This window comes from Podarcis melisellensis, assembly GCF_964234715.1.
Source record: "Podarcis melisellensis genome assembly, chromosome: 6".
In the NCBI taxonomy this organism is placed as follows: domain Eukaryota; kingdom Metazoa; phylum Chordata; class Lepidosauria; order Squamata; family Lacertidae; genus Podarcis; species Podarcis melisellensis.
The window spans coordinates 35,736,803-35,763,212 of NC_138538.1; the positions used below are offsets into that span (position 1 = coordinate 35,736,803).

The window sequence follows — 26,410 nt, forward strand, 5'->3', positions numbered from 1 at the left end:
CTCTTCTTAGATACATGATTTCCTTTTATGCTCAAATATTATTACATCTCTTGCTTCTGCGGGCCACTTTCACATACTGGACAAAAATCTCACTCTAGTAAGTCTAGTCTCTCCCTGGCGGTAGAGAATGTAGCTCTCAAATACCAATGCTAGCCATCAGGTTCCCCACCCATACAAGGCATGTTTTCTGTGCTAAGCAGCAATTAATCATTCCTCTCCAAGAGCTGACTAACTAGTGAGAAGGCATACCTGTTGTGCGAGCCGCTCTCGTTCCTTTTCCAGCATGTATGTGACATCATCTCCTTCAGCAGTATCTTGGGCATGCCGCCGCCTCTCTTCCTCAAGATCCAAGATTACCTTTCAGACCAGAAGAAGAACACCATCAATCACCTTTAAATACAGCAACAATTACAAATGTATCCAGATGTACAGGCCAGGCCTCTTTCTGCCTAAAGCAACATTTCAAGCAAAACACACAAAAATACAGACAGAATCTTTGACCTTTACCTAGTAGCAAAAGGATTCTGAACAACGCTAAAGTGTCACTTCATGGCAGAACAGAGAAGGAACAGGAAAACAAACAAATTCAGATGCTAATTCTTTACAGGTACAGAAAATACTTCATGACCAGGTGGAATCGAGTCTGAGAGAGTGAGAGCAAGTTCTCAGTAGAACCAAGAGGAGCCAAATAGCACTTGATTCTCAGTTGAACCAGTGGAGTGCTCCATGTTGTCTCATGTATCTGTCAGCTGTAACTAGATCCAACTGCTGCCAATATTGTTCTTCCAGTAACTGGAGAGCACTCAATTTTTCTTTTCCCATTTTTCAGCACAACAGGCATTTCTACATGCAAGTTTGTGGGTCTTCCTCAACTAGAAATTAGACCATGGCAAAAGAGATAAAATGTGTAAGCTTCTGCTTCTCCCAAGCCCCCATGCTTGTTCTGGAGTTTCTGAAACTGTGTAACTGGTGTAAATCAAATCAATTTGGACAACTCTTTTTATAGGATTGGGACAGATATATTAACATACAATAGGGCATGCTAGTCTACAACTCAAGACCATTTGGAGAGGAAGGAAAAGTTTGATCTGCATCTTTCTAAATTATGAACTTGGGGAAATGACCAAAATGCAGAGCAATAACTGAACAAAAGAGGTTCTAGTTTGTTAATGTTCTAAAAGGAAGTGGTTGCTTCCTTTCAGAATTGTCAGCAGCTGTTTTTCTAGGATATTTGTAATTATTGGGAAAGCACATATCTGCAGATGTGAAGCTGCCAATGATCAAATTGCAACCAGAGATTGATAATTATCATCTTATGGGGGCAGAAACTTTAAGGTCAAAGCACTAAAATAGGTTAACTGAACATCCAGCACAACAGGGAAAGGAGAAGCTGGATGATAACAAGACTTTGGTCAGTTCTGAAAAGTTTTCTACATTCCAATAGCAGCATCATTTTTTAAAAAAACACAGCAACGTATTTGCGCTTTACTAATTGAAGTGTGCTTGTTGGGAGCTTCATAAAAAGAATGTTAGCACTGGAATGCTATTTTAATCAGCTAAACTACAAGGCTGAGACTGGGAAATGTGCAAAAACATGAATGTCGCACACTGAAAGTGTCACATCAAGATGGAGAAAATGTGGTTCGACATGCAGTGTTAAACTGCTCTGCAATACCAAATGCTAAGCAGGAAGAATTTTATTCCTTTGATCAAAGTACAAAGGTCTTGGAACCCACCTTTCTGTGCCTGCTCTCTGCTGCAGCTAGTTGGAACAACATTTTTTCTTGCATATTCTTGCAATGCTTCATCACTACCTTCAGGATGGACAAGGGATTGGTACAAACAGGCTGCTTATCATCACGATTCTCTTCATTCAGTGCTTCAAAATCTCTCTGAAGAGCCGCAAATGGATTATTAATGTTGTATTGTCCATAGCGCTCTTCAATGAAAGTATCTCTGCGCCGGGCCTGAAACATATGATGAAGTTTTTAATGTTATTAGCTACCAGAGGGGGGAAATAGAAATAAAATTCAAGATAAAATCCTATCACCTCATGGAAACAGGAGTCATGAAATACTGGACAGGCAGGAGTGCAAAAACCAGCACAACTGGCTGGTTGTGAGTGGAATGAGTGACTGTGAAGGACCTGGGAGGGGGGAAAACAGCATGAGAGCTACTTATTACAGCACTGCCTTACTACTATACAACAACAACTTACAACAACAAGAGAACCTGAGAAATGGGAGGTTCCTTCCATTGGGATTAATGGAATGGGGCTGAAGAGAGGATACCAAGCGAAGGAAGTGAGAAGGCAAGAAAGCAGCCTTGAAAGAAGCAGGGGCCAAGGAAAGGCTGTAGCTCAGTGGTAGAACATCTGCTCTGCATGTGGAAGGTGTCTGGTTCAATCTCTGGTATCTTCCAATAGGGCTGGGAGAAAACTCCACCTGAAATCCTGGAGATCCAATGTGCCTGATTTGGGTAGCTTCCTACGCTCTATGAAGGGTAGTGTTGCAGTAAACAAAGAAAGCATGGGGGTTCTCTTCCTGAGCCACTTCAGAAGAGGAAGTGAAGAAGCTGAGATCAGCACTTGCCTACGCAACAGCCTCTCTTTATGGCAATGGTTTCATACCCGTTCTCACTACCTGTTAGTGTGGTGATAAATTAATCTAATGGGGTGCATGCTTCTTTATATGGACTCATTCATTTAAGAGGCATGGTGATTTAATGTTGAGGTTAAATAGTGGGTTGTTGTTTTTAAAGTACTGCTTACTGAGTAATCTTTAGGGTGGCTTTGTACTTCTGACATAGACCACAATGGATAGATAGGGATGCATGGGGGTTAATGCAATATGCTATGTGGCATTGGAATTAATATCTTATTACAAGATATTACAAGAGCAGAAAGTGACTACTATCCTTTCCTCTCACCATGATCTCGACCATCATTAACTACAGCCATCAATTTACATCCTCACTTTTCCCTGCAGGAAACCATTTGCAGGAAAAGGAAGCCCAGTTTCAAAATGCAGAGGTCTGTGGTATTTTAATTAGTGCCAAAAAAGAAATTCCCAAGATCAACACAAAAGGAACCCTTTGAACTAAAGAACCAAAGTACATGCACAGCCCCATGACCCCTTTGTGTTTGCTTATGGTGGCTGATGAATACATGAAGGTCAGGCAGTTGCTGGTTATACAGCTGCTTCCTTTTCCATTGTTGCCAACACTGGCCTACAGATTACAAATACACTCACTTGGATCTATTACAAAAAAAAAGTACAACATAGTAAAGCAGATTGGATAATTTGTCAGGATTCTGGGATTTGGTTCAGAAAAGTATTAAGTTTCCTTTGTGAATAGGGTTCAAACAACTTAACAAACAGGCTAGGGAGGAGGTTTCTTCTTCACTCTTTATTCGCAAACACTCTAGACTGGCAGGAGTAGGGAGCTAAAGGGCAGAGCAGCTGGGTTTGAGCACTTTGAGCTTAGTGTAGGGAACAAAGAGGAGAGAAGAGGAAACAGCTTTGTGCACAAGTGCACAGAACCACCACCTCACCACCACCCCACTTCTCCATGTTCCTAAGTATCGGAACATTTGTTTTGCATGCAGAAAATCCCTGGTTTAATTCCCTATATCTCCAGGTAGGGCTAAAACCCTGGTTAAAACCCTGGAGAGATACTGCCAATAAGTATAGGCAATATTTCCCTAGAGGGAATGTCCCACTCCTGCTATGTCCCACTCCTGCTATCTGATGACACAAACATAAAGGTAGAGTGTCACTTACACAAACGCTTATTGATGTCAAGGCGTATTTGACAGGTCAACTTTTGCTCTCCCAACTCCAAATACAAGATAATCAGTGGATTGTCTTTTACTTCAGTTGCAGCTTAACTCAACAATACCATGCTGCTGACATTGTTTCAGCTCAAGGTTGCTCCACACATTCCATTTACTGGCACACGCTTGACATAGGAGCAAGGAACAGTTCCACTTCTAGCATTTTAGCTGTAGAAGATACACAGTGTGGGTCTATAAAGTTCTTGTTAAACAAAGTAACAGTGAAGCAGCCTTCAGTCTTGAGGCTGATGGAAATGCTTTGCTTTCAGACTGCTCTGGGAAATTTATTTCAGAATCTCTTTCCTTGTTCAATACCCATAAAAGCTCTCTACACACAAAACAAGTCCCAGTTTACCAGCTGAATCACATGTTCCAAACTACAGACAACTCTGCTTTCCCACTCTGGGATGAGAACACTGATACTCATTCAGAATTACTGAGCACAGAACAACATGGCATTTCATGAATGGCTTTTGTAACCGGAGAGGAAAAATACTCCAGGAAATTCAAGAAGCAGAATGATGCTTGCCTAATCTCAGTCCACACAAATGCTAAATGAAAGAGTGGTGCATTTTCAACAAATTTAATTGTTCAGTAAATTTAATACCATTCTGGAGTTTAGACTGCTGAGCCATCATATATTCTTTATGAGGACTGAAGTATGCAGAAACATTAATCCTACATGGAATCCCTGATTAATTTATACAAAAGCAGCCAAAAAATTAATTCATGTCACTATTTGTCCTGTGAAAATCTGTTCTTACGAACAGCACAGAACCAATAGCATTTGCTTCCTCCCAGTGCAGCTCGCAATGTCATTTTGACCAAGCCTGACCTGTTTTGACTACTGTAAACCTAATGAATAGGGCAAAGCTATTTCTTCAGACAGGGACGACAGTGGTGCTGTGGACTTGCCAATCAGAAGGTTTGGCGGTTTGAATCCCCACGATGGGGTGAGCTCCCATTGCTTGGTCCCTGCTCCTGCCAACCTAGCAGTTCGAAAGCATGTCAAAGTGCAAGTAGATAAATAGGTACCGCTCCGGCGGGAAGGTAAACGGCGTTTCCGTGCACTGCTCTGGTTCGTCAGAAGCGGCTTAGTCATGCTGGCCACATGACCCGGAAGCTGTATGCCGGCTCCCTTGGCCAATAAAGCGAGATGAGCGCCACAACCCCAGAGTCGGTCACAACTGGACCTAATGGTCAGGGGTCCCTTTAACCTTTATTTCTTCAGACAAGAGCAGTTATCCAAGCAAACTCCAGGTGAGCTCCTGGGACCTGTGAAAAATCAGACTAACCTGTTCCCAAAACAGTTCATTTAAAACCAAGGGTGGACAATGTTTCTGTCTGTCAAAGGGTGCATAACCCTGGTGGACAGAGCCACAGCTGATGCTAAACTCAGAGGCAAAAGTATTCTGAATTAACTAATCTGGAATAAATACTGCCTGGCTTCAATTTTCACCATGGCACTGTAATCTGCTGACAGTTACTGGTATCATTTTCTACTCCATGTTGAAATGACTGAATTCTTTCCCACATCGTTTTCTTCATGGCAAGAAGTTCTGTAGCTCAGCTTCCATCAAGCTAAGTACAGACATTTGCTAACTGCAGGCATGGGAGCCTCTTTCACACTCATTTTATAGCACAGGACCACACCCCAAAACCAGTTCCTTTAACCCTCCTTTCCTGGCTCTTTTACATTGACTTTTTCCTCCCATATTAGCTGTCTTCTTTTATCCTCCTTCCTTTCTATTCCCAGTTTTGATGATAATGATATTAAATATTAACCTTTTATCTCTCATTCAAACGCTTCCTCTGGCCTTTTCCCCTCAGGGGAGGGAAGCCTTCCTTCCCTCCTCTCACCATGAACCTCTCTGCCTCTTGGCCACCTTTAGTCAGTATGCAAGGAATCTCTGGTGCAGACATTGGTCCAAGCAAGAAGCCATAGTTTAGCTAGGATAAGCTGTGGCACTGAGACCAGTCTGAAAGGGAGTCCCAGCTCACTATCTGAGATACACCGGCTGGAAAGGATTACTGTAAACATCCAACAGGAAACAGGAAAAAGAATAGGCAAACAACATACTGAAATATATACAGGGGATTCAGATACACCAAGGAAACCACAGAACAATACAGCTATATTTATTGATGGCTCAATGACGCAAAGAGGGGTTGTATTATTAACTTGCTGGTGGAAGAAGAAAGTCTCTTTCTTCTTTTCCTACTCCAGAGTGCAATGCACTTTACAAGTACAGCATAACAATTCTCAGATTTTAACATCTAGAATCCTTATCATCATGGTTTATTGAGAATGCAACACTGACTGTCATCCTCTCTAGGCAGGAGTTATCAAAGACGTTCTGCAGAGAAAATCTTCCAACAGGTTCCTATTCTACTTTTGAAACATCAAAAACCTTGAGATGATTTTTTAAAAAAACAAACAGGGTACTTTGCAGAGGTACTGCAATCCCAGAAGAGGCTGCATATTCAGAAAGGTGCATTTGTTTTGCAGTCATGTTGTCATATTGGCCAGAGAATTAAAGCAACAAAAAGAACGGAAGCAGGGATCATGCTTTTTCTTCCAGCAACATATCGTAATCAAAACTATTCCTACTTAATATTCACAAAACACTTTGGGATTAATAGTATGGAGTGCTATGTTGTTGTTGTTGTTGTTGTTGTTGTTGTTGTTGTTGTTGTATTTAAAAAATATGGTAGTTCTTGTAACAGAGTGATCCTGTCTCCTGCAAGACTAATACCGTAGCTGTATTAAATGATGGCTGTGCCTGCACATCTGGGGGTCTCCATGAACACAAACACATGTTGAAGCCATACCAAGTTAAGTACAGTAGCCCTTTCAGCTTCAATAAAGACTTTAATTTTAAACAGTAGCTCTATAAAGCAACAGCTCTGCTGAGTCTCTGTTCAACAACATACAGCAGTTAAAACTACAGGAAAAGCAAGCTATTTGTATAGAAGGCAATAATGTCCCCTTTACAATCTGTAACATTTTGTTGCTGGATCTATTTCACTTGTTAAAAGAGGCAGTAGCTGGGAGGTAGCACAGAATGAGCCACTATTAGTAAGGAATGATTTAAGCGTGTTCCAGGACATGGTCTGAAAGCTCATGAGGTCACCACCTTCCTGAAGTGATTGCCTGAAAACCACATGCACACCACCTTGGGTTCCCTGGTAGCCTCAAAGGTGGGATATGTAATAGAATTTAAATAAATATGTAAGAAAACATTTTCACTGAGATTCTGAAGAAATGAAGAGTCTTCCCAGTTTGTAAACGTTTTGGACAGGGACCAAAGAATGTATTTTTCTCAAGAAGAAAACCATAGCTATGTTTTCACAGAAGCCTTTAAAGCAACCTTAGATTAAAACAATCTCAAAATACCAATATATAAAATAGACTTGTGAATAGCCACTCTTCTGGAATGAGTGGGAAATAGAAATAACTGTTTGTATGTGTGTTCAATTTTATATTTCTCCAGAAATGGAACAATTGTTTACTTCAAAAAGCTGTTCAATTCATGGGTTGCTATGAGTTTAAAAAAACTACAACCACAAAGCAGGAAATCCTAAAAGAAGATCTTTCTCCAATATGGAGTAATTTGTCCGGGAGGACAAATCTTTAAAGCCTGATGAGATTAAGAAAACAGGAAACAGACAGATCATGAGACATTGACTCATTTGAGAGGATTATTTTTTTTAAAGAAAGAACGATTATGCATATTTTAAATTATTGGTCAATTATAGTATTTTCCATTATATTGCCATGTAGACATCAAGATGCCTGCAAGAAAACCAGTTTGTTCAGATTTGGAAGATATAGCAAGTGGTAGTTAATCTAAAACCAAAGTGAAAACTTCCCATTTCCTTGCCGCCACACTGATAGGGAAGTCAGCACTGACAAACTTGTTGAGTCTGAATGAGAGTAATGAGCTATTATTAAGTTTGCTTGCAAAAAGGAAAATAGCTAAAGAGACAAAGGCAGTTGCCTTGAACACTTGCATTATTTACTCTAGAGAACATTTTCATGAGAGAAGAGAACTGCTTAGACCTCCAGCATCAGCGCCAACACTGTTTCCCGAGTGAAGAAAAAAGGACTCGATGGAGGCATGGGCAAGTAGCAGCTGCAGTAATGAGCAGGGCAAGAAGCAAGAACACAGATATGGAAAGATGCCACTGAGTACAGGGCACTTTGCTAGTACAGTGGTACCTCGAGTTACAAACACCTCAGGTTACAAACACTTCAGGTTACAAACTCCGCTAACCTGGAAGAGTTACCTTGAGTTGAGAACTTTGCCCCAGGATGAGAACGGAAATTGTGTGCCGGTGATGCAACAGCAGCAAGAGGCCCCATTAGCGAAAGCACGCCTCTGGTTAAGAACAGTTTCAGGTTAAGAACAGACCTCCAGAACAATTTAAGTTAGTAACTAGAGGTACCGCTGTATCGAATTAAGAGTTGTTCACTGCAACACTTTGAAAGGAAGACACTTTAATTATTATTTTCATACTGCCTTTGGAGAATACTTCCCACAGGGTTTTTAACATTTATTGGATGGTCTTTTTACAAGGGCTTAACAGAATGTTTCCTCCTGATCCACTACACATCCTCTAGATCTGTTCAAAAAGGTTTAGTTGCCCCCGTATTTCCATATTGATTTATTAAACAAATTCTATACCCTGCTGGTTTTACCTCTTATATAGTTGTGAAAGTTTAGTCAAAACCTGCCAATGGGTCCAAAGGGGGGGGGGGAGAGGAGAAAACTGGACATATAAATTGTTCAATTAAGATTTGTGGGAAATTTGTTGTTACAATTTGAAAATTCAATAAAAATTATTTTAAAAAAATTAAAAATATTTAGTTGCTATCAGTATTTCTGAAGCAAAGTTATACCACCCACTGTGTTTCTAGCTTCACTGTGCTATAAGCAGTGCTTTTTTTTTTCTTTAAAAATGTTTCGGGGTATTCTCATGGTGACTCAAGAAAATCACCATTTTATAGTTCAAATTGGGAAAAATAAATACGCTAAATGGACAAAAGTAAAAAGATTCACAAAATGTTTAGGGGTATGCGTACCCCTGTGTACCCCCAGAAAAAAAGCACTGGCTATAAGATCCTACATTTCTCCTACTGTTTTCACCATCATCATTACTATTACAGTACTTACTACTACTATTACATTTCTATAACACCCTTCATCCAGAGATCACAGGGCGGTTTATAATTCAGTGCCTCTTCTAGATCACAGAAATGCATCTTCTTTAAATAGCATGCCATGAAATCTTGAGCTTCCTTATTGCTAGTTTTTTCTCTCCTAGAGACAGACGTTTGAAAATAAACACAGACTGAGGTCATAGCATGGGGGTAGAGAGAGAATAGACTAGATTAATGCAAGTAATCTGTCAGCCAGAAACTTGATAAAAGACTGAACCCTCTTATCTCTAGTCTGCAGAAGCTCCAAATCAAAATGATGTTCTATATAATAATGGCTAAAAGTTGCCAGTGTATTAAAAGAAAACACAGACACACAAAGCTTATTTGGCTAATCATGCCACTTTCTCAATCAAGTGGTCAATCTGCTTTATATACAAGAATAAGGTGTGGCACTTTGTCTACACTTTACCACCTCTGCAGAATGAAATTTGGACCCAATGACTTTAGATTACCATGAACCTACTACCCAGGTAAATGGAGTCTTTAATAGCAAAAAATATGTTTACATTTTATGGGGAAGTTTTCTAAGTTGTATTTCTTAACACAGAACTCCTCTGAAGGTTTCTGGCTCTCATAACAAATTCTGAGCTGCTGCCATTAATTCTTTCCCCTTCTCAAGTTCTATATTAGTAGTATCATAGATCTAGGGTACCAGGGCCTGTTAGTGGATGGTAGAAATTAATAAACAGTAGTATTTAGATACTAATTGGGATACAAGGGGGAAATACAAGCTGAAGAACTGTACCAGAAGAAGAAATTCCTGGCTTTGCTTATGCAAACCAGCCTGGCCAGGCTAGCAAAATACAGAACCATTGAGCAACAATGAGGACTCAGGTATTGGGCCATTAAGAGCAATGGGCAATGCAAAAAGTGATCCTTCCCCTCTACTCAAGGAGTGGACAGATGTAGGAGATTTGGAAGGCTGTCACAGTGATGATGACTAGCATGATGCCATAGAAAAAGCTTGCTGGAGCTATGAGAGCAGTGAGAGACACTCTAAGGATGTGATGTTCTGCACCCCTTCCACGGAAGACAGGTGTAAACATGTGTAAAATAAACCACTAGCCTCTGCCGTGCCTCGATTTTCCCAACAGAAACAACTCTGAGAGAGTACCTGGAATCTTGCTACCACTTGGCAGAGATTGGGAGTGGTGCACAACCTTTGCAACAGTAGATTACTGCTGCACCTTTGATCTGTGATACTGAAGCCTATGAAGGCTTCTCCTGAGATGGAAACAGAAGCTTCACAAATTTTGCTGTTGGGACCATAACAGGTAGAGAGGGAATTAAACTCCCCTATGCACCCCCCTATAAGGCTACTATCTGTGTAACAAACAAACAAACAAAAAAGCACTCAGTTGCATTCACACAGTTAGTTTGGCCCATGCCATGCTATACAGATGTGAGCAGGAGTAGCAAGGAGGACTTGTGCAGGATTTTCCTTCTTCAGAGCTGAGCATGAAGTACAGGAAAAGAATCATTTTCCTTCTTGAGTCTTGTGTGCCCAAGGTCTCACTGGCAAGCACAAACAGCTGTTGGCTATAATCCAAGCCCAAATCTGCACAGTTAGTCCAGTGGCATTTGAATTCCAAAGCCATACTAGCTAATTTCAGCATTCTCTGGTTTTCTTTGCAGTATGTTTCTACTAGCGGAAAATGGGCTGTGATATGAGCCAATACTGATTTCTAACATAAACATACCTTGCAGAGTAAGTTTCAAAGATCCTGACTAATTTTTTTACACACACACACACACACACACACACACACACACACACACACTATCACCTGCTGTTCAAATCCTGTTCAGCTTTCAGGAATCAGCTAAGTATTGTCTCCACTCTTTTGTGCATGACTCCTAGCTATCCTGGTAAGTAATCCCAGCTGCAGTTCCAATCATTAAAACATTCATCCTAGTTTCTGAAAAGAAAACCATGCTCAACTATGGTCTATCATTGCTTAATTCACTTCAAGATTTTATTTTTACTACTCTCATTTCTTCATGAAAAAGCTCAAGGCAGATAATCTTCTTGTTACACAATTAAGACTGTTCCTCAAGGCTGAAAGGCCAATGTTACTCTCATCAATTTTCTCCAATTTTCTTCAAACTATAGCTTGAAATAGTTCTCTCTCTCTCTCTCTCTCTCTCTCTCTCTCTCTCTCTCTCTATTTTTGTAAATTCTTCATCTAGACAAACGCTAATTAAATTCATGTGCAAAGAAATTTGCAATGAATTAAATCACAAAGGTGAAGTAAAACAAGACAGGTTTCTTCCAAATGAGCTTCAATTTAAATGAGCAATTTTTCATTATCTCACGGTATTTGTATAGCTTGCCACTTGAGAAAGCATAATGCCCAGCTTATTGTTCAACTTAGTGCAGGTGGCAGGGATGGGTGAATCTGTCAGTTTTAGTTTCTCTCAGGTTCTCAATCATAAGTTCATTTCTTCACATATCCATGTCAGGGGTTTTTTTTTTTAAATTTAAAAAGTTGTTGGAAATTCATCACTGAATTTCTACTAATATACACTTATTTGTGTGTAATTTTACATAAACACATTTTCACAAAGCAGTTTTCCAAAATATAATTCATTTTAATGTTGTTTTCCTTAATGTATGCATTTTTGCACACATTTCTACTGGACAGGAGAACTGCATTGCAAAATTCAGAGAAGTGCAAATTTCAAAGAATGTCTGTTTTAGTTTGCATCTTGTTAAGGAAAGTGTGCTAGGTAAGTTCACCTTTAAATGCAAACTGAATTCTCATACATGCATAGCAGGTGAACAACCCCTTTTGTTCTTACTAGCATTGATGCATAACCATATACCCGTATTTTTCGCACCATAGGACACACTTTTTCCCCTCCAAAAATGAAGGGGAAATGTGTGTGCATCCTATGGTGCGAATACAGGCTTTCGCTGAAGCTGGAGAGCGAGAGGGGTCGGTGCGCACCGACCCTCTCGCTCTCCAGGCTTCAGGAGAGCCCCACCACCAGCCCCACAAGCCCGGGGGACAGCGGGGAGGCGGAACACCGCCATCCCGCTGTCCCCCGACTTGGTTAGAAGGCTGGCGGGGGGAGAAGCCTGCTCCTCCCCGTCGCCAGCCCCGCAAACTCGGGGGACAGCGGGAGAGGCGCAGAGCGCCCTTCCCGCTGCCCCCTGACTTCGCTAGAAGGCTGGCGGGGGGGAGAAGCCTGCTCCTCCCCGTCGCCAGCCCCGCAAACTCGGGAGACAGCGGGAGAGGCGCAGCGCGCCCTCCCGCTGTCTCCCGACATGGTTTGGAGGCTGGCGGAGGGCTTCTTCCTCCCCCAGCCCGGAAAGCTCCCAGAGGATGCCAAAGCTGCGCGCAGCTTCGGCATGGCTCTGGGTCCCGTTCTGGGGGAGGGGGAAGCTCGGGCTTCCCCCGCCCCAGCCCCGCGTCTCCAGCCGGGAGACGGTTGCGGGGGGCTGCTTTAGCCCCGCGCGTGCTCTCCCGGCTGGAGAGGTGACGCTCGGCTATGGAGGCTCCTGCCATAGGCGCGCGTCACCTCTCCAGCCGGGAGAGGGTCGCGGGGGGCTGCTTTAGCCCCGCGCGCGCTCTCCCGGCTGGAGAGGTGACGCGCGCCTATGGCAGGAGCCTCCATAGGCGCGCGTCACCTCTCCAGCCGGGAGAGCACGCACGGGGCTAAAGCAGCCCCCCGCGACCCTCTCCCGGCTGGAGAGGTGACGTGCGCCTATGGCCGCTGCTCCCTGACCTGCTCTTTGGGGCTGGTGGTGGGCTTCCCCCGCCAGCCCCAAAGAGCAGGTCGAAAGGAACCTGAAGCCTGGAGTGCGAGAGGGGTCGGTGCGCACCGACCCCTCTCGCTCTCCAGGCTTCCAAGGTAGCCGCCTGAACGCACCTTAAACGGCACCTTGTTTTAGAACGGGAAAACAAAAGGGGGAAAATTCTCCCACTCTCTGCGCAGAGCCTCCTGCCGCTTCGCTGAAGGGGCGCTGGGCAGAGAGCAGAAGAATTTTTTTCCCTTGTTCTCCCCCCTCTAAAACAAGGTGCGTCCTATTGTCCGGTGCATCCTATGGTGCGAAAAATACGGTACATAAGTCGGTACGAAATGCCAAATCTATTATCCTAAAGTGTTAGAATGGGAGTTCTTACTTAGTCTGTAAGGCAATTCACCCAAAAGGCTAACACCCTCAGGAGACACTTTTCAGGGGATTCTGAGGGCTGCAGCAATGGGGGCAGGAAATTCCCCTTCCTCAGAAGTCATTTCACAGGCTTCTGTTGGATATAAGCCAGTGTCATTTGCGATTAGTAGTATCTTGGCTTTGGCACAGATTTTGAAAAGGATGAGCACACGGACTTCCCCATAGTTGGCTGCAGAAAGAGGCCCATTTCCTTCCTTTTCCAAAATTACCAAATGGGAAAACACATTGGTTTTGCTTGCATGTACTAGATAAAGCTTTAATAAAGTCACTAAAATACTGGATTCATTCCTCAGAAACAGTAATAAGAAAGTGGCAAATAAAAAGCATGAAAAAACAAAAAGAGGAAGAAGCCAAGTGAAAGGAGAATTAAGCGTCCTTTTTTTATTTTAAAGACAGCCAGCTCAGACAGAACCAGAAATCATTGTCTGCTGAGGAAGTATTGCACATATTTTGCAGAAATGAAATCAGTTTAGTCTATACCACATGAACAACCTGAAACTGGAACCCATATTCAAATCTCTCCCAAGAGAAAAGAGACAAGACGGCATTATTAAATGCTTTTATTCAAACAGGCTTGCTTAAAAAAAAAAAGTTTGTGCATACACTCAGCTTTCATCCCTCAGTATCCAGAGTAGGATAGGCAGTAAGCATCTGATTTTCCTCTTCCTAATATGTGGAACAGAAAAGAAGAATGACTTATCTCCCTTCCTTGTTCTGTTTGGAACAAGATGAGGAGTCAACTCAGGTGTAACTCAGGCAGCCAAGTCTGGAGTCTATAGACTACAGCTGCCATATACACATCAACTACCTATGTTAAAAAATGGAAAGGCAGAAAGGGAGCTTGAAGAGAAGATCTGAAGGGGTGTCTCCACCCACATTGTTCAGCCCAGACACTGAGGTCCAGCTCCAAGGGCCTTCTGCGAGAAGCAAAGCTACAGGAAACCAGGCAGAAGGCCTTCTCGGTAGTGGCACCTGCCCTGTGGAACGCCCTTCCATCTGATGTCAAGGAAATAAACAACTATCTGACTTTTAGACGACATCTGAAGGCAGTCCTTTTAGGGAAGTTTTTAATGTTTGATGTATTATCGTGTTTTTAATATTTTGTTGGAAGCCACTAGAGTGGCTGCGGAAACCCAGCCAGATGGGCGGGAGATGATAGATGATAGATAGATAGATAGATAGATAGATGATAGATGATAGATAGATAGATAGATGGATAGGTAGATAGATAGATAAGCACCAGAGCATCCCCTCTTCCTTCTGCATTGGTAATGCCTCCATACATCTTTGTATCCCTTCCCACCAAAAGCATGCAGCTCCTCCTTTTTCTAGGCTTTATAGGCTGAGAGTTTTAACTGCCAAGTACTTCAAATATTTATGATAATTCTATGACATTCCTGTACCTCTGGCAGTGACAGTGGTGGGTCAGTGTGCAGTGGGGGTACAGGGTGGATTAAGAGAAGTCAGAACACTTACAGATTTCAAAGCAACTAGACAGGTTTTCAAAGATGGCATCTTGTTTTCTTTCCTTTCACGTTTGTGAGACTTTTAGCAAAACTGATATTTGTTTTGCTGATCTGTGCTTTGATTTGATCTCTCATGCAACTTGCTGTGGCAACAGCAAGTGCCCAGACTACTCATTCAAATGCCTTCTAATTAATTTTAATACAGACAAGTGGGGACTTGCAACAATTCATAGCAGGTAAAGGCAGTGGAAAGGAGGTGTTTTTTCCTTTTTGCTCAACAAATTGATTCCCTGAGTGGGTTTGTTTGTTTACAGATTCCCATGAGGCTGGCAGACAGAAAGTTCCAGCTGCTGCGCCCCAGAAGAACCCAGGATCTAACAGCATAGCAGCAGTGGATTTTGCAGCAAATGTTCTGCAAACTCGATCCCTGGTTGCTTTTATTGGGTGTTAATTGTCTTTAAATTCCTTTAAACAATCACATGTTTTTACAGTGGCCCTAGAAGATATTGAGGTAGAACAGTCTTACAGCAGTAGCAGTAGCTCTCTTTTAGCTTTTAGGCAGCACTAAAACATTCATTACAGATTTTGCCCTTGCCTGGGTGACTCCATCTGGCACACAACTCAATTAATACAGCTTAATGTGGGAGGAATCTAGTGGAGCTCCCTACCTGTTGACAACAGGCAGGCCCCATTGCTGTGCTCTATCTGGCAACTGCTTAAAACATTAAAAAATAAAATAAAATTTGGCAAACCTACCCAGACATGTAGAATGCAGACATGTGCTTTGATCTCTTTTTGCTTACAGCTGATTTAACTTTCTTAAGAATTGTTTAAATGTCTTTTATCAATGATTTTAATGTTTTAATTTTTATTTTTGTAAATGACTTATTAGTTTTATTACAATCAAACAGGATATAAATGTTGTGAAATAATAATAAAATTATAAATACTAATAAAATATACTATGGTAATCTATGTTCTTACTCATTAATAGCCATGCACAAGTCTACCAATGGCATCACTTGTCTTCACATGCTCCAACCCATCCTTATTTGTCTCTAACTTTTACATAACGGGCACCTTCAGACTGAATAAAAAGCTAAGAGGAATGACTTTATATGATTGATTGCCACGCCGTTTCACTAAGAACAATGCCATTTTATACAAGTTGTATTTTTGCCACCTCTCCTCTCCTCTTGCCTAGACATTATCCTCAGAATAGCTAGGCTTAAAAAGTTACTTATAAAGTTATGTAATTATTATTATTTATTATTTATACCCCGTCCATCTGGCTGGGTTTCCCCAGCCACTCTGGGTGGCTTCCAACAAAAGATTAAAAATACATTAAAACATCAGTCATTAAAAACTTCCCTAAACAGGGCTGCCTTCAGGTGTCTTCTAAATGTCAGATAGTTGTTTATTTCTTTGACATCTAATGGGAGGGCATTCCACAGGGTGGGTGCCACTACTGAGAAGGCTCTCTGCCTAGTTCCCTCACAGCGAGGGAACCGCCAGAAGGCCCTCGGCACTGGACCTCAGTGTCTGGGCTGAATGATGGGGGTGGAGATGCTCCTTCAGGTATTCAGGGCCAAGGCTGTTTAGGGCAGGCATAGGCAAACTCTGGCCCTCCAGATGTTTTGAGACTACAATTTCCATCACCCCTGACCACTGGTCCTGTTAGCAAGGGATGATGGGAATTGTAGTTCCAAAACATCTGGGTGGCTGGAGTTTGCCTATGCCTGGTTTAGGGCTTTAAAGGTCAGAACCAACACTTTGAATTGTGCTTGGAAACGTACGTGTTTTGTTATTTACCCTTGCAGAAAACACCAACAGACAAAAAATTGTGGTGGTTCATTCTTCTTGTTTTTTCTTTAAGCAGTTAAGCAAATACATACATTTACCAAGCAAGCCTTGTTTTCATCACCGCCAACCGAAAAAGCAAAAAAGGGGTAAGCATAAATTAAATGTGATGAAAACACTTAAAAATACTAGGCGGATAAGGTCTATTGAGAACCAAATCATGCCAATATGTCTCCTAGCAACAGAATTTAACCCTGTACAAATATTGTACTGCAGAGGAGGCCTCAGAAGAGGACTGATAGAAGCCAGCGAGGATAGTTAGGTATTCAGAGGAAATATCTGTATTGCTGCTTCTGCCTGTTGAGACTCCTAAAGCTGCTGTTCACCAGGCCAATTTTTTAGAACAACATGCTGAAACATGACAGTTAGAACAAGATCTTCAAGTTGCACTATTCTTCTGTGATGAAATGAGAACAATTCTGATTTTAAAATGATGCGTTTGAATTTGTAATAATCAAGGTGTTTAACCAGAGCACTTTCTGTACCTGTTATCAATTTGGACATGAAATGCCAATATATAGGTGGCTACATACCATTTAAGGTCCAAGACTGCTAATAAAGCCTGAACTGTTGAACAGTATATAAACCATTGCTAGTGAACAATATATCTTTGGGTAGAAAATGAGGACAGCACCTGCAGCAGCACTCTTGCATAGCAGCTCTTCCAGTAATTTATAGCTTACCTTCAAGGCTTCTATGACAACATCTCGGGCTTCTAGTTCCCCTTCAAGAATGCTAAATAGTGTCAGTAGTTCAGGTTTGCTGAGTTTGTCCAGATTCATCTTGAACACCTGGAGAGAGAGAGAACATTAAGCTAGATACTGTTTTTGAACAGCCAGCAAGCATACTTTTATAATGCCATAAAGAACTTATGACATACAAGTTTGAAGTTTCCAAGGTCTCAGTCTGGAAGCTCCTTTAAAAAACCCACCCACCCAACACTTCTCTTTTTTATGGCCAGCTTAATTACTTTGCAAATCAGCAATCCTTCACCGTTTCTCCTGGGCTCACAAGCATATGCACACCCAGATGGCCTGGGAACAACACAACTTTTAATACAGCAGCATTAGCAACCAAGTAACAACCCATTTAACTAGGATAATGAGAGGGCTCATTAACCAAACTTGGCATTTAGACTATATAGCTAAATATCCCATTGAGAACCATTCTAAAGCCCTACGATTTTAAACTTTAAAATTAATGTTTGAAATACTACATAGAGTGTGGCAAAACCACATCCTACACACAGACACTCTCTGACAAATTTTCAAGGCATTCACTCATGCTGGAATCACTAGCAGTCATCCTATCTAATAAATTTGAAGCCCCATCTATTAGAAGTCACTACGATACCAATCACTTGAAAGCATATTACCCAAAATCAGTTTCCTCACACATTTTGAGTCCAACTACTCACCTTATTCCATCAAATAGTCAAAAAATAAATTACAGCAAGCAAGCATCTTGAAATTATGATATATCTATCTCAGCGTTTCTGTATGCTTAAGAGACTATTGCATGCAAAATGCTCCACATCCATTACCACTTTGCAAGTGATTTGTATTATTCTATGCTGATCTAAACAAAGACACATTTAGATTTGTTTAAGGCATAGTAGTGATCCAGCTGCTCAGAGAAGATGTATGAATGTACTGAATATGTCATAAGAAACTAGGCCATCTGCTGAATTCTCACTGCATTTATTGGATCAGTCCCATACTGGAGTTCAAGATGAAATATTAGGTTCTTCAGCAGAACATTAAAGATGTCAAAGGCAGGGCAGGGAGAGTAAAGACACTGCTGGTCTCATTAGAGATTCTTCTCCAAATGAATGCATAAGTATGGCTCTTTGTGATATTGTGGCAGCTTGAACCCAGCATAACTGCTCATTACAACAGTCAGCATACCATGTACAGGTACATTCAGTACTGCAGATAAACAAGTTGACTGTCTAGGGGAAGTTTAAACACTTTGGAAAACTCACAAATGCCTGCTTTCATAATTTCCAACAAGACCAGACAGACCTAAATTGGTACCGACACAACAGAGGAGGTGATATGTTGATCTTGAAGTTAGCCACATTTCCCTGCTTTCTGAAATCCTTCCCTCAGGCACACATTTGCACTGTTACTATAACTTCCTGGCAACTCCAACAGGCCCTTCAGGAAGACACTGCTACATAAAGCAAAATATGATGGAGCACAATTTACTTAAAAATACAGTGGTACCTTGGGTTAAGAACTTAATTCGTTCTGGAGGTCCGTTCTTAACCTGAAACTGTTCTTAAACTGAAGCACCACTTTAGCTAACGGGGCCTCCCATTGCTGCTGCGTGGCAGCCGTGTGATTTCTGTTTTCATTCTGAAGTAAAGTTCTTAACCCAAGGTACTATTTCTGGGTTAGCGGAGTCTGTAACCTGAAGCGTCTGTAACCTGAGGTACCACTGTAAACCATTCCAAACAGTAGTACACCTTTGTCTTGGGTTTTTACATCTACCTGTAGAGTTTGATGAGTTGCATAAAGTTCTCAGAACCTTGACAAGAAATAGCACTTCTCTACAGAAAAGCTGTGAGATAGAAGTAGCAGCAAATGGTTGGTAACTGAAGTTCAGAAATGCTTTACTCAACAGCAGTAAACAGATGGCCATATACTCCACTGATTGTAATATAAAAACCCAAAATCTGACAGATATTTTCATGTTGGGAAGGGTTGACATCTGTACTGTAGACTGAAGCTGCTTCTTGTTCTTATCAGGGTTTCTACATCACGCTATAATTTATACACTTGTAGATTTTCTTTAGGTGTCTTATACTACCTACCTTTGAATCCATTTATTATTTTCACAGTTACTAAACCTAGATAGGGCAGGGAACTATCTGTTGCAGAAACATAGACCACATAATTTTGTTAGTATGCTTTCTTCTTCTCTACCCTGTGACTAGTAAGTTCTGTGCTACCCTCAAATTTTTAAAATGTCACCAAGAAATGCACACACATTCTAGTCAGAGTGAAGCAGCACAATTATTTTGTGAAGACAGCAACTTGCATTTCATTTGTAGGCTGAACAGGAATTACTGTCAAAAGCCTCCTTCATGTTAAACCTAAACAAACCATGACTATTGCAAGACTATTGCAACAAGAGTGACATTTCTGAATTATATTGTTTCAACAAATACACCAATCAGAAAAAAACACTGGTGGTGGCATTCTGAAAGGCCAGCCCAATACAGTATAGCAATATGTACCAGCAGTGAGGGTTTTTCTTTTTTAAGATCTGTGTTTGAAGGTTTTGCCTCAGATGCCTGGTGCTATTTCCTTGGCATAAACTACAATAAACAGAGGTCAGCATTTTCCTGCAATTATTGAAGATATTTCCTGTCCTTCTAAACTCTTTGACAACACATACCTGTTACTGAAACAAGGCTCCTCTGTGCACAAACCTCATTTAAATTCATTGTATCCAAGTAACTCTGGAATTTTCAACACTTCAAAAACTCCCCTATGTGCAAGCTGAGAATATGCTGTCATTTTCATGTAATGTGGAATGTATTACTTCCTTGTGGTATATATGCAAGCACAGCAATGTCTACAGAAGTTTACATGTATAGCGCTAATTCAATTTATTGTATACTTTAGAGATTAAAAAGTTATTTCCATTAATCTATTGCTAAAAAGTGTCCACAACCCACTTACTCTAGGGCAGTTGCAGCATCCTTAAACTGAGTAATTTTTAAGTAGACTGTGAATGCAGCCTAAAAACCGCAACTCAGATTGTGTTTACCCAGATGTCAGTAGCCTCAGAAGAAAAATCAGTTGACGTTAATAAGTAAATACAGTATATAGGGCAGCCCCTTAAAAGCACAGTTCAATGCATGTCTACTAAGAAGTAAAAAATGAGTAAAGCCTTGTGGCACATCAAAAGCTTTATGGCACAAAGTATTTACAGTCTACATGGTATAGAATGCCAAGTATACAATGGGACTCAAAAAATGTTATTTAGGCAGCAATCTTATGCCCACTTACCCAGAAGTAACTCACAATCACATCACACACTGTCCATCTCAAGTCACACTTCAGTTGGGTCCAATTGCTTACTATAAAGTTTCACAACTCAGAACTTTGCATATAAAATCTCAGAGATGCAATTTTCTTCATTTGAGGAAAAAGCATCACTTTCCCACAATCACTAGCCTCTTATCTCTGTCTCGTACTAAAGATATGAAGAAAAATGAACCTGGAAAAATCTAAAAGCCAAGTACCGGTATGTATCCTTGTGCCAAACAAAAATATATTATTATTTTTCTATGCTGACTGATAGTTACTTAAAATAAAGGTCTTCCTTTTTAAAAAAGAAAAAGAGGGATTCATTCAGCAACAGCCATATAAATATCTGTATGTACAAATCTGATATTTTTTGCTCAGTCTTCATGTGCACAAGAAATCCAATTAAATGACTTCTCAGTGATTGCAAAGGCATTCAGTACTTTCTAAGTACTGATATGGTAAAATCACAGGCTCCTCTACATTTATAGTCTGTGAGGATGCAGTTTTTTGTATTTCTAATTTTTTTCTGCAGAACTCTTGCTGGTACTGCTACCGCTTTGCTTCAGGTTTAAAATGCAACAATAATCTTCACTGTCTTTTGAGAGGCATTTTCAGAGGCATTTTATTGAGAAGGCATTTTATTGAGAAGCCAAATTCCAACGCTAGGAAAGGTACTTGATGCACATTCTTTCCATCATCAGAAAGACATGCCTGTTATTTTATTTATTCTGTCACCAATTCTCTTGCACTTCCCTCTTTGCTGTACTGTAAATTTCCAGCACTGTTCTGAGAATCAGCTAGCAATGATGCCAAGTGATAGATCTAAGCCAGCACTTTGTCCATTAAAGGCAGAGTTTGCAACAGTCACATCTATGGGGCCTGTGAATTGGAGGCTGTTCTCAAAGAAATGCTGTTCATGAATATCACTCACACAGGCCAGGCTGTGTGACTTGGAAGCACCTAAAAAGAGACTAGAAATAGCTAACTGGTGCTGTAAAGAATGAATCCTTGGATTTGTCAAGCCAAATCTGGTTCACAGCATCAGCTGGCATGTATCTGTTCACATTCAGCAATGGAAGCAGAACAGATATGATCAGAACTAGCCTGTCTATGTTTGGTTTTTTTACTTATAGAAGAGGGGTAGCCAACATGGTGCCCTTCAAAAGTTTTGGACAACTCCCATCTGCTCCAAGTAGTTTGGCCCATGGGCAGGAATGATAGGAATCAAAGTTAATAACACCATAAACTGATGAAAGTTACTCCTTGCCACCAACGAACATGCTATGAATGAGGTCTTTCAACGGGAGGGCAACCCATCGAAAACTGGTTGAAAACCTCTATCAAAATCAGCTTGTTTCCTAAACCATAGTTCCTTCAGCCATGGTAATACATTCACCCCAACATAAGAATGAAATAAGACCAACGTCTTTGGGTGTAGGGGCTCCTCTTCAGACATTGGTGTGTTTAGTGCAAACATACAAAGAGGATTTCTAAGTGCATTTGGTTGAACAAGTTTAGAAACCTCCCTGTGACTGGGAGCCCAGTTAAATCAGAAATGAAAAGCTTGGATAGCTCAGTTGGCTAGATAGAGCAGGGTGCTGATTGCAGGTTCCATCCCCGTTTGGGAAAGCTGCATATTCCTGCATTGCAGGGGGGTGGACTAGATGATTCTCAGGGTATCTTCTAACTCTATCTACAATTCTATGCTTCTATGAAGAGAAGCCCATGCACCTGAGGTCAGAGCTCCAATGCACCACCCAGATAAAATGTTTGAGCACAGCTTATGTCTTACTGGAAGAAGTTTCAACTTGTGTGCCTTCATCCAACATGAAGTGATGGGCAGCAGCAGGGATTTTAAAGTTTTTTGCCATCTTGAAATTATCAGAGGCACAAACCCTGAGTAAAATATAGATAAATGGCAGCACCCTTGTTTCATAAACCATATAGCTAGATAGAAAGCTGCACAAAGCCTACTGTATCATACAAAGTCTCTGCTGGTTTACCTTCTTCAATTCTCCAAATTGAAGACAGTAGCTTTATTTCTCCAAACTGAAGATAGTAGCTTCAATTCATTTCTCTCAATCATCCCCCTAATACAGAGCTTTTTTTTTTTCAATTCACGTCATATCATATTCTGGTGATTCTAACTGGATATCATTCTGCCTAATCCAGGGACTGCTAAACATTTACTCTGAGATACAAGCTAGCCTTTCAAGGGCTTTCCTCATTCATCCTTGTACATACTCTTAGTACAGTAGTTGCAAATGTGTGAAAGGCAGCTTTTCCAAGTAAATCAAATAGAGCCTTTACCAGGGATGGGAAAAGGACTGTTCAGTGTCCCCCAACCATTCTATATCTATAATAAAATAATGCAAAAGGGGACCTTTTACGTGACATGGCATGAAACCCAGAACTGAATCAAGGGCAGGCCACTTGGACTTCACGAGCAGGAAGACATACGCCATCCTTCAGGAGGCAGCCATGCATTCTGATTAATTGTGCAAAGTTACCTCCCATGCACATGAACAATTGTTTCATTCTCACTTTCCTCCACACCTCCCTCCACCCTTACTTTACATCTTGGATTTCTCAGTCAGAAGGAGTGTAAGAAAAAAATACAGTCTGACACAACTTGTTTCCAAAAGAGGCAGACAGTGTTCAGCGTGGAAATCCCCATTTTAGTCTGCCTGAGGTAAGCCAACTGGAGACAGCAGCAACAATGAAAGCTGAAAAAGGCATGGGGAAGTGAAGAACACACAAGATTATCTAGTGGTGTCCTAAGATAACATTAAAGCCATTAAAGCTATGTCACTAGTGGGTCCTGGAATAGTCTGTTGCATTATGGGATCTTGAGAATTATAATTCTGAGTTTAATCCAGATCACTGTTTGCTGCCTGAAACGTTTAGAATGGCCATATGGCCATCTGGTTTCTTTCCATTTCCTCCATTGAAGTCACTGGCATGTGTGTAGTGTTGCACGTGAACAAACTATAGTTGCCGCAACATTTCTGCTTAATATTGGAGGCACAATAGCCAAAGCGGTGAGGATAACAAATTATCAAATTTACAAAATGCATAGCAATAGTTTTGGGTGGTGGCAGTTAAAGAGATCTGCAGGAGCATATTTGTATTATTATAGTCAAAAGGAAATACATACAAATCTGTTCATGAGCATAGGAATTAAAAGTTTTAAAATCATATTCTTCAATATATCCAAATCAGAACCTCAATCTTTGTTTCCTGCCAATCCAAATTAATTACTGCTAGCAATAGTTAGAAATATAACATCTTCATTTTTAGGAAAAAAAACTAGAACATACAACTAATTTCCTATACAACAGTGTATTTGCTTTTAGAATTCCTGCAGACTTATGCTGTCAGTGCTGTTATGGGCACTAAACACACCTTCAACAAACACAGATTCAGTATAGCAGTGGCATGCAAGCGCAATAACTTTAAAAGAAGCAGAGATATTGGAGGTAGTGGCTAGAGTAAGTTACAGTGATGGCAAACCTTGAGGAACCATATCATACATTAATATTGATTTTTGAAAATACAAATAAGTCAGTTTTTAATTACTAAATTAGTAATCTCATTATTCAGAAATTTTCTAAATTAAAAAAAATCATTCTAGGAAGAAATGCTTTACAATATTCTCTAATGTCATACAAAACTACATACCACTGCAGGTGACATGTAAGATCACTATAATATTAATTGAGAGGATGTCAAAACATAAAGTGATTGCCAGAATCCTTCACTGAGTCATGAATAAAGTTTGAAATATAGTAAACAAATTGTCATGTACTGCAAATGTTTCAGTAGTCCAAAGCAGCCCTTTATTTAAGCAGTCAATATAAATACTTTCTATTTTTGTTTCAGCCATTTGCTTTTCCTAGTCTCGATCTGTTTCCAGAAAGAAGTCCTATCGAACACTATCCTGGCACCCATTAAAAAGAAATAAAAACCCTCAATTCTTTTCTGATACTTACCAAATTGTTTTCAAGCAGATCTAAAACAATCCAAAACCAAACATATTCATACAGCAATCCTCTAAAGAAGTCTGTGACCACAAGGTTTATCTGACCTGCTCCTGCCCAAAACATACCTTTGTGCTCACGGTACCCCCACAATCACCAGTCATTTTCATTTCCCTCTCTTTGTTGTTATCACACCAAAGACTCATTTTATTACTTAGAACAAATAAATACACTTTCATCCATTCAAAATATGCTTTTAAAAACTTGCTCAGCTTGGGCATGTGCAAAGTAATTCATGCTGTATCACCAAACTACCACAACCATCCTTACACTTCTGAGATTGTGAGGATTCTCAGTAAAATCTTGATCAGCAGCACTTCTCATTTAGGAAATTAAATATGGATTACAAGACGACCAAACCTTAGAATCTCTCTCTCACACACACTTAGCTCCCAAGTCCCAGAAATGCAGGGTCATTTCACACATTATATAGTTGTAATTGTGTTTTCCCATGATAGGATCTGTTACAACTGTGCAAGCAAACACTTATTTTTGCCAAATGTAAAATTATTATTTTTTGCAATAACTTTTATTGATCATCAGTTGCATTTGAAGGTGCAGACTGATCTCTGAAGGGGCCCTACACCCAGTTCCTGCTTTTCCTTTGGGGACTTGCTCAATGCATCCCCCTCTCCCTAGTACCTGATGTTCTAAAACAAGGGCAGGGTACCCTTTTCTGACAGAGCGCCAGATTATTACCATCGCTCTGAGGGCCAAGTGGACGAGGCCAAAAGTTAAGGGGGAGCTAAAGCTGAATGAAAAACAGAGCCTTTAAAAAGAAATAAAAAAATAACCAGCATCTCCAAACGTAAATGCAAAACACACAGAGAGAACATTTTTTAAAAAATAAATACATGAGCAGCTGTAGTCTTAAAAAATGATAATCAAAAGCTGTGCTCTCTAACCAAACAAACAGAGAGAGCATTTCAAACCTGCCGCTCCAAACTTAAACTCGAAGGAAGCTTTTCTAAGCCAGCAGCTCCAAACTTACATGCAAGGCAACGCACAGAAGGCAGGCAACGCTGAAGTAGGCAAGCTCCCGATGGAAGACTTTATCAGTGACCGAGTGAAACAAAGCAAACAGCCTTTTTCACCGGGTGGAGGAGGGAAAAACACACAGAGAGAAACAAGCAGCCTTCTCCCCCCCCCCCCCGGGTGGAAGGGTGGGAAACACGCAGAGAGAAACAGGGAGCTCCCTTTCCTTATGCAAAAAAGCTCAGCGAGGGGAGGACCCGGAGAAAGCAGCCCTTACCAGAGCGATTCGCAAGGAGTGCCTTCTCCAGCCTGGCCTGAATGCAGGAAGGAGGAAATAGCGACGTCTTTCTGAGAGCCCAGGGCGTCCTTAGCAACCACCTTAGCGACGGACCCTCTGGCGCCAAATTCAAAAATGCTTCCAGGAAAAGCTTCAGTCGGGGCTGCTTGGCAGAAATGTAGCAGTGGAGGCTTTTCTGTCCCAACCAGCGCTGGATATACGTATAAACTAAACAAGTTAAAGCTTAGGGCCCCACTCTCTTGGAGCGCCCCCCCACAAAAAAGCAAAGGGGGGGGACACACACAAACCGGGGTGTACATTTCCAAAATATAAGATAAAAAACAAATAAAATAAAATCTACATAATCTACATACAGCAACAGTGTTTTGTGTTCTGTAGGCTCCTATGATGTAAGTAATGGGCCCCGCCTGCTAGCCTGCTCCCTAAAATATAATCGATTCATTCATTTCTATATATAGGGTGCCTACATTCTGCATGTGTAAATGGCTT

At 41.0% G+C, this 26,410-nt stretch overlaps 1 protein-coding gene across 2 annotated transcripts in view; it reads right to left on the minus strand.

Moving 5' to 3' along the window:
• CTTNBP2NL (CTTNBP2 N-terminal like) overlaps positions 1-25,959 on the minus strand; it is a 31,304-nt gene extending 5,345 nt beyond the window's left edge. The window contains exons 1-4 of one of the 2 annotated variants that reach the window (XM_081916357.1): positions 25,901-25,959; positions 17,249-17,356; positions 1,737-1,967; positions 250-357 (exon numbers count right to left, since the gene is read on the minus strand). In XM_081916357.1, the coding sequence (XP_081772483.1) occupies positions 250-357; positions 1,737-1,967; positions 17,249-17,347 (438 nt within the window). In that variant the 5' untranslated portion in view covers positions 17,348-17,356; positions 25,901-25,959. The other variant, XM_081916356.1, reaches the window with a different exon arrangement.
• Positions 25,960-26,410: the final 451 nt, after the last annotated feature.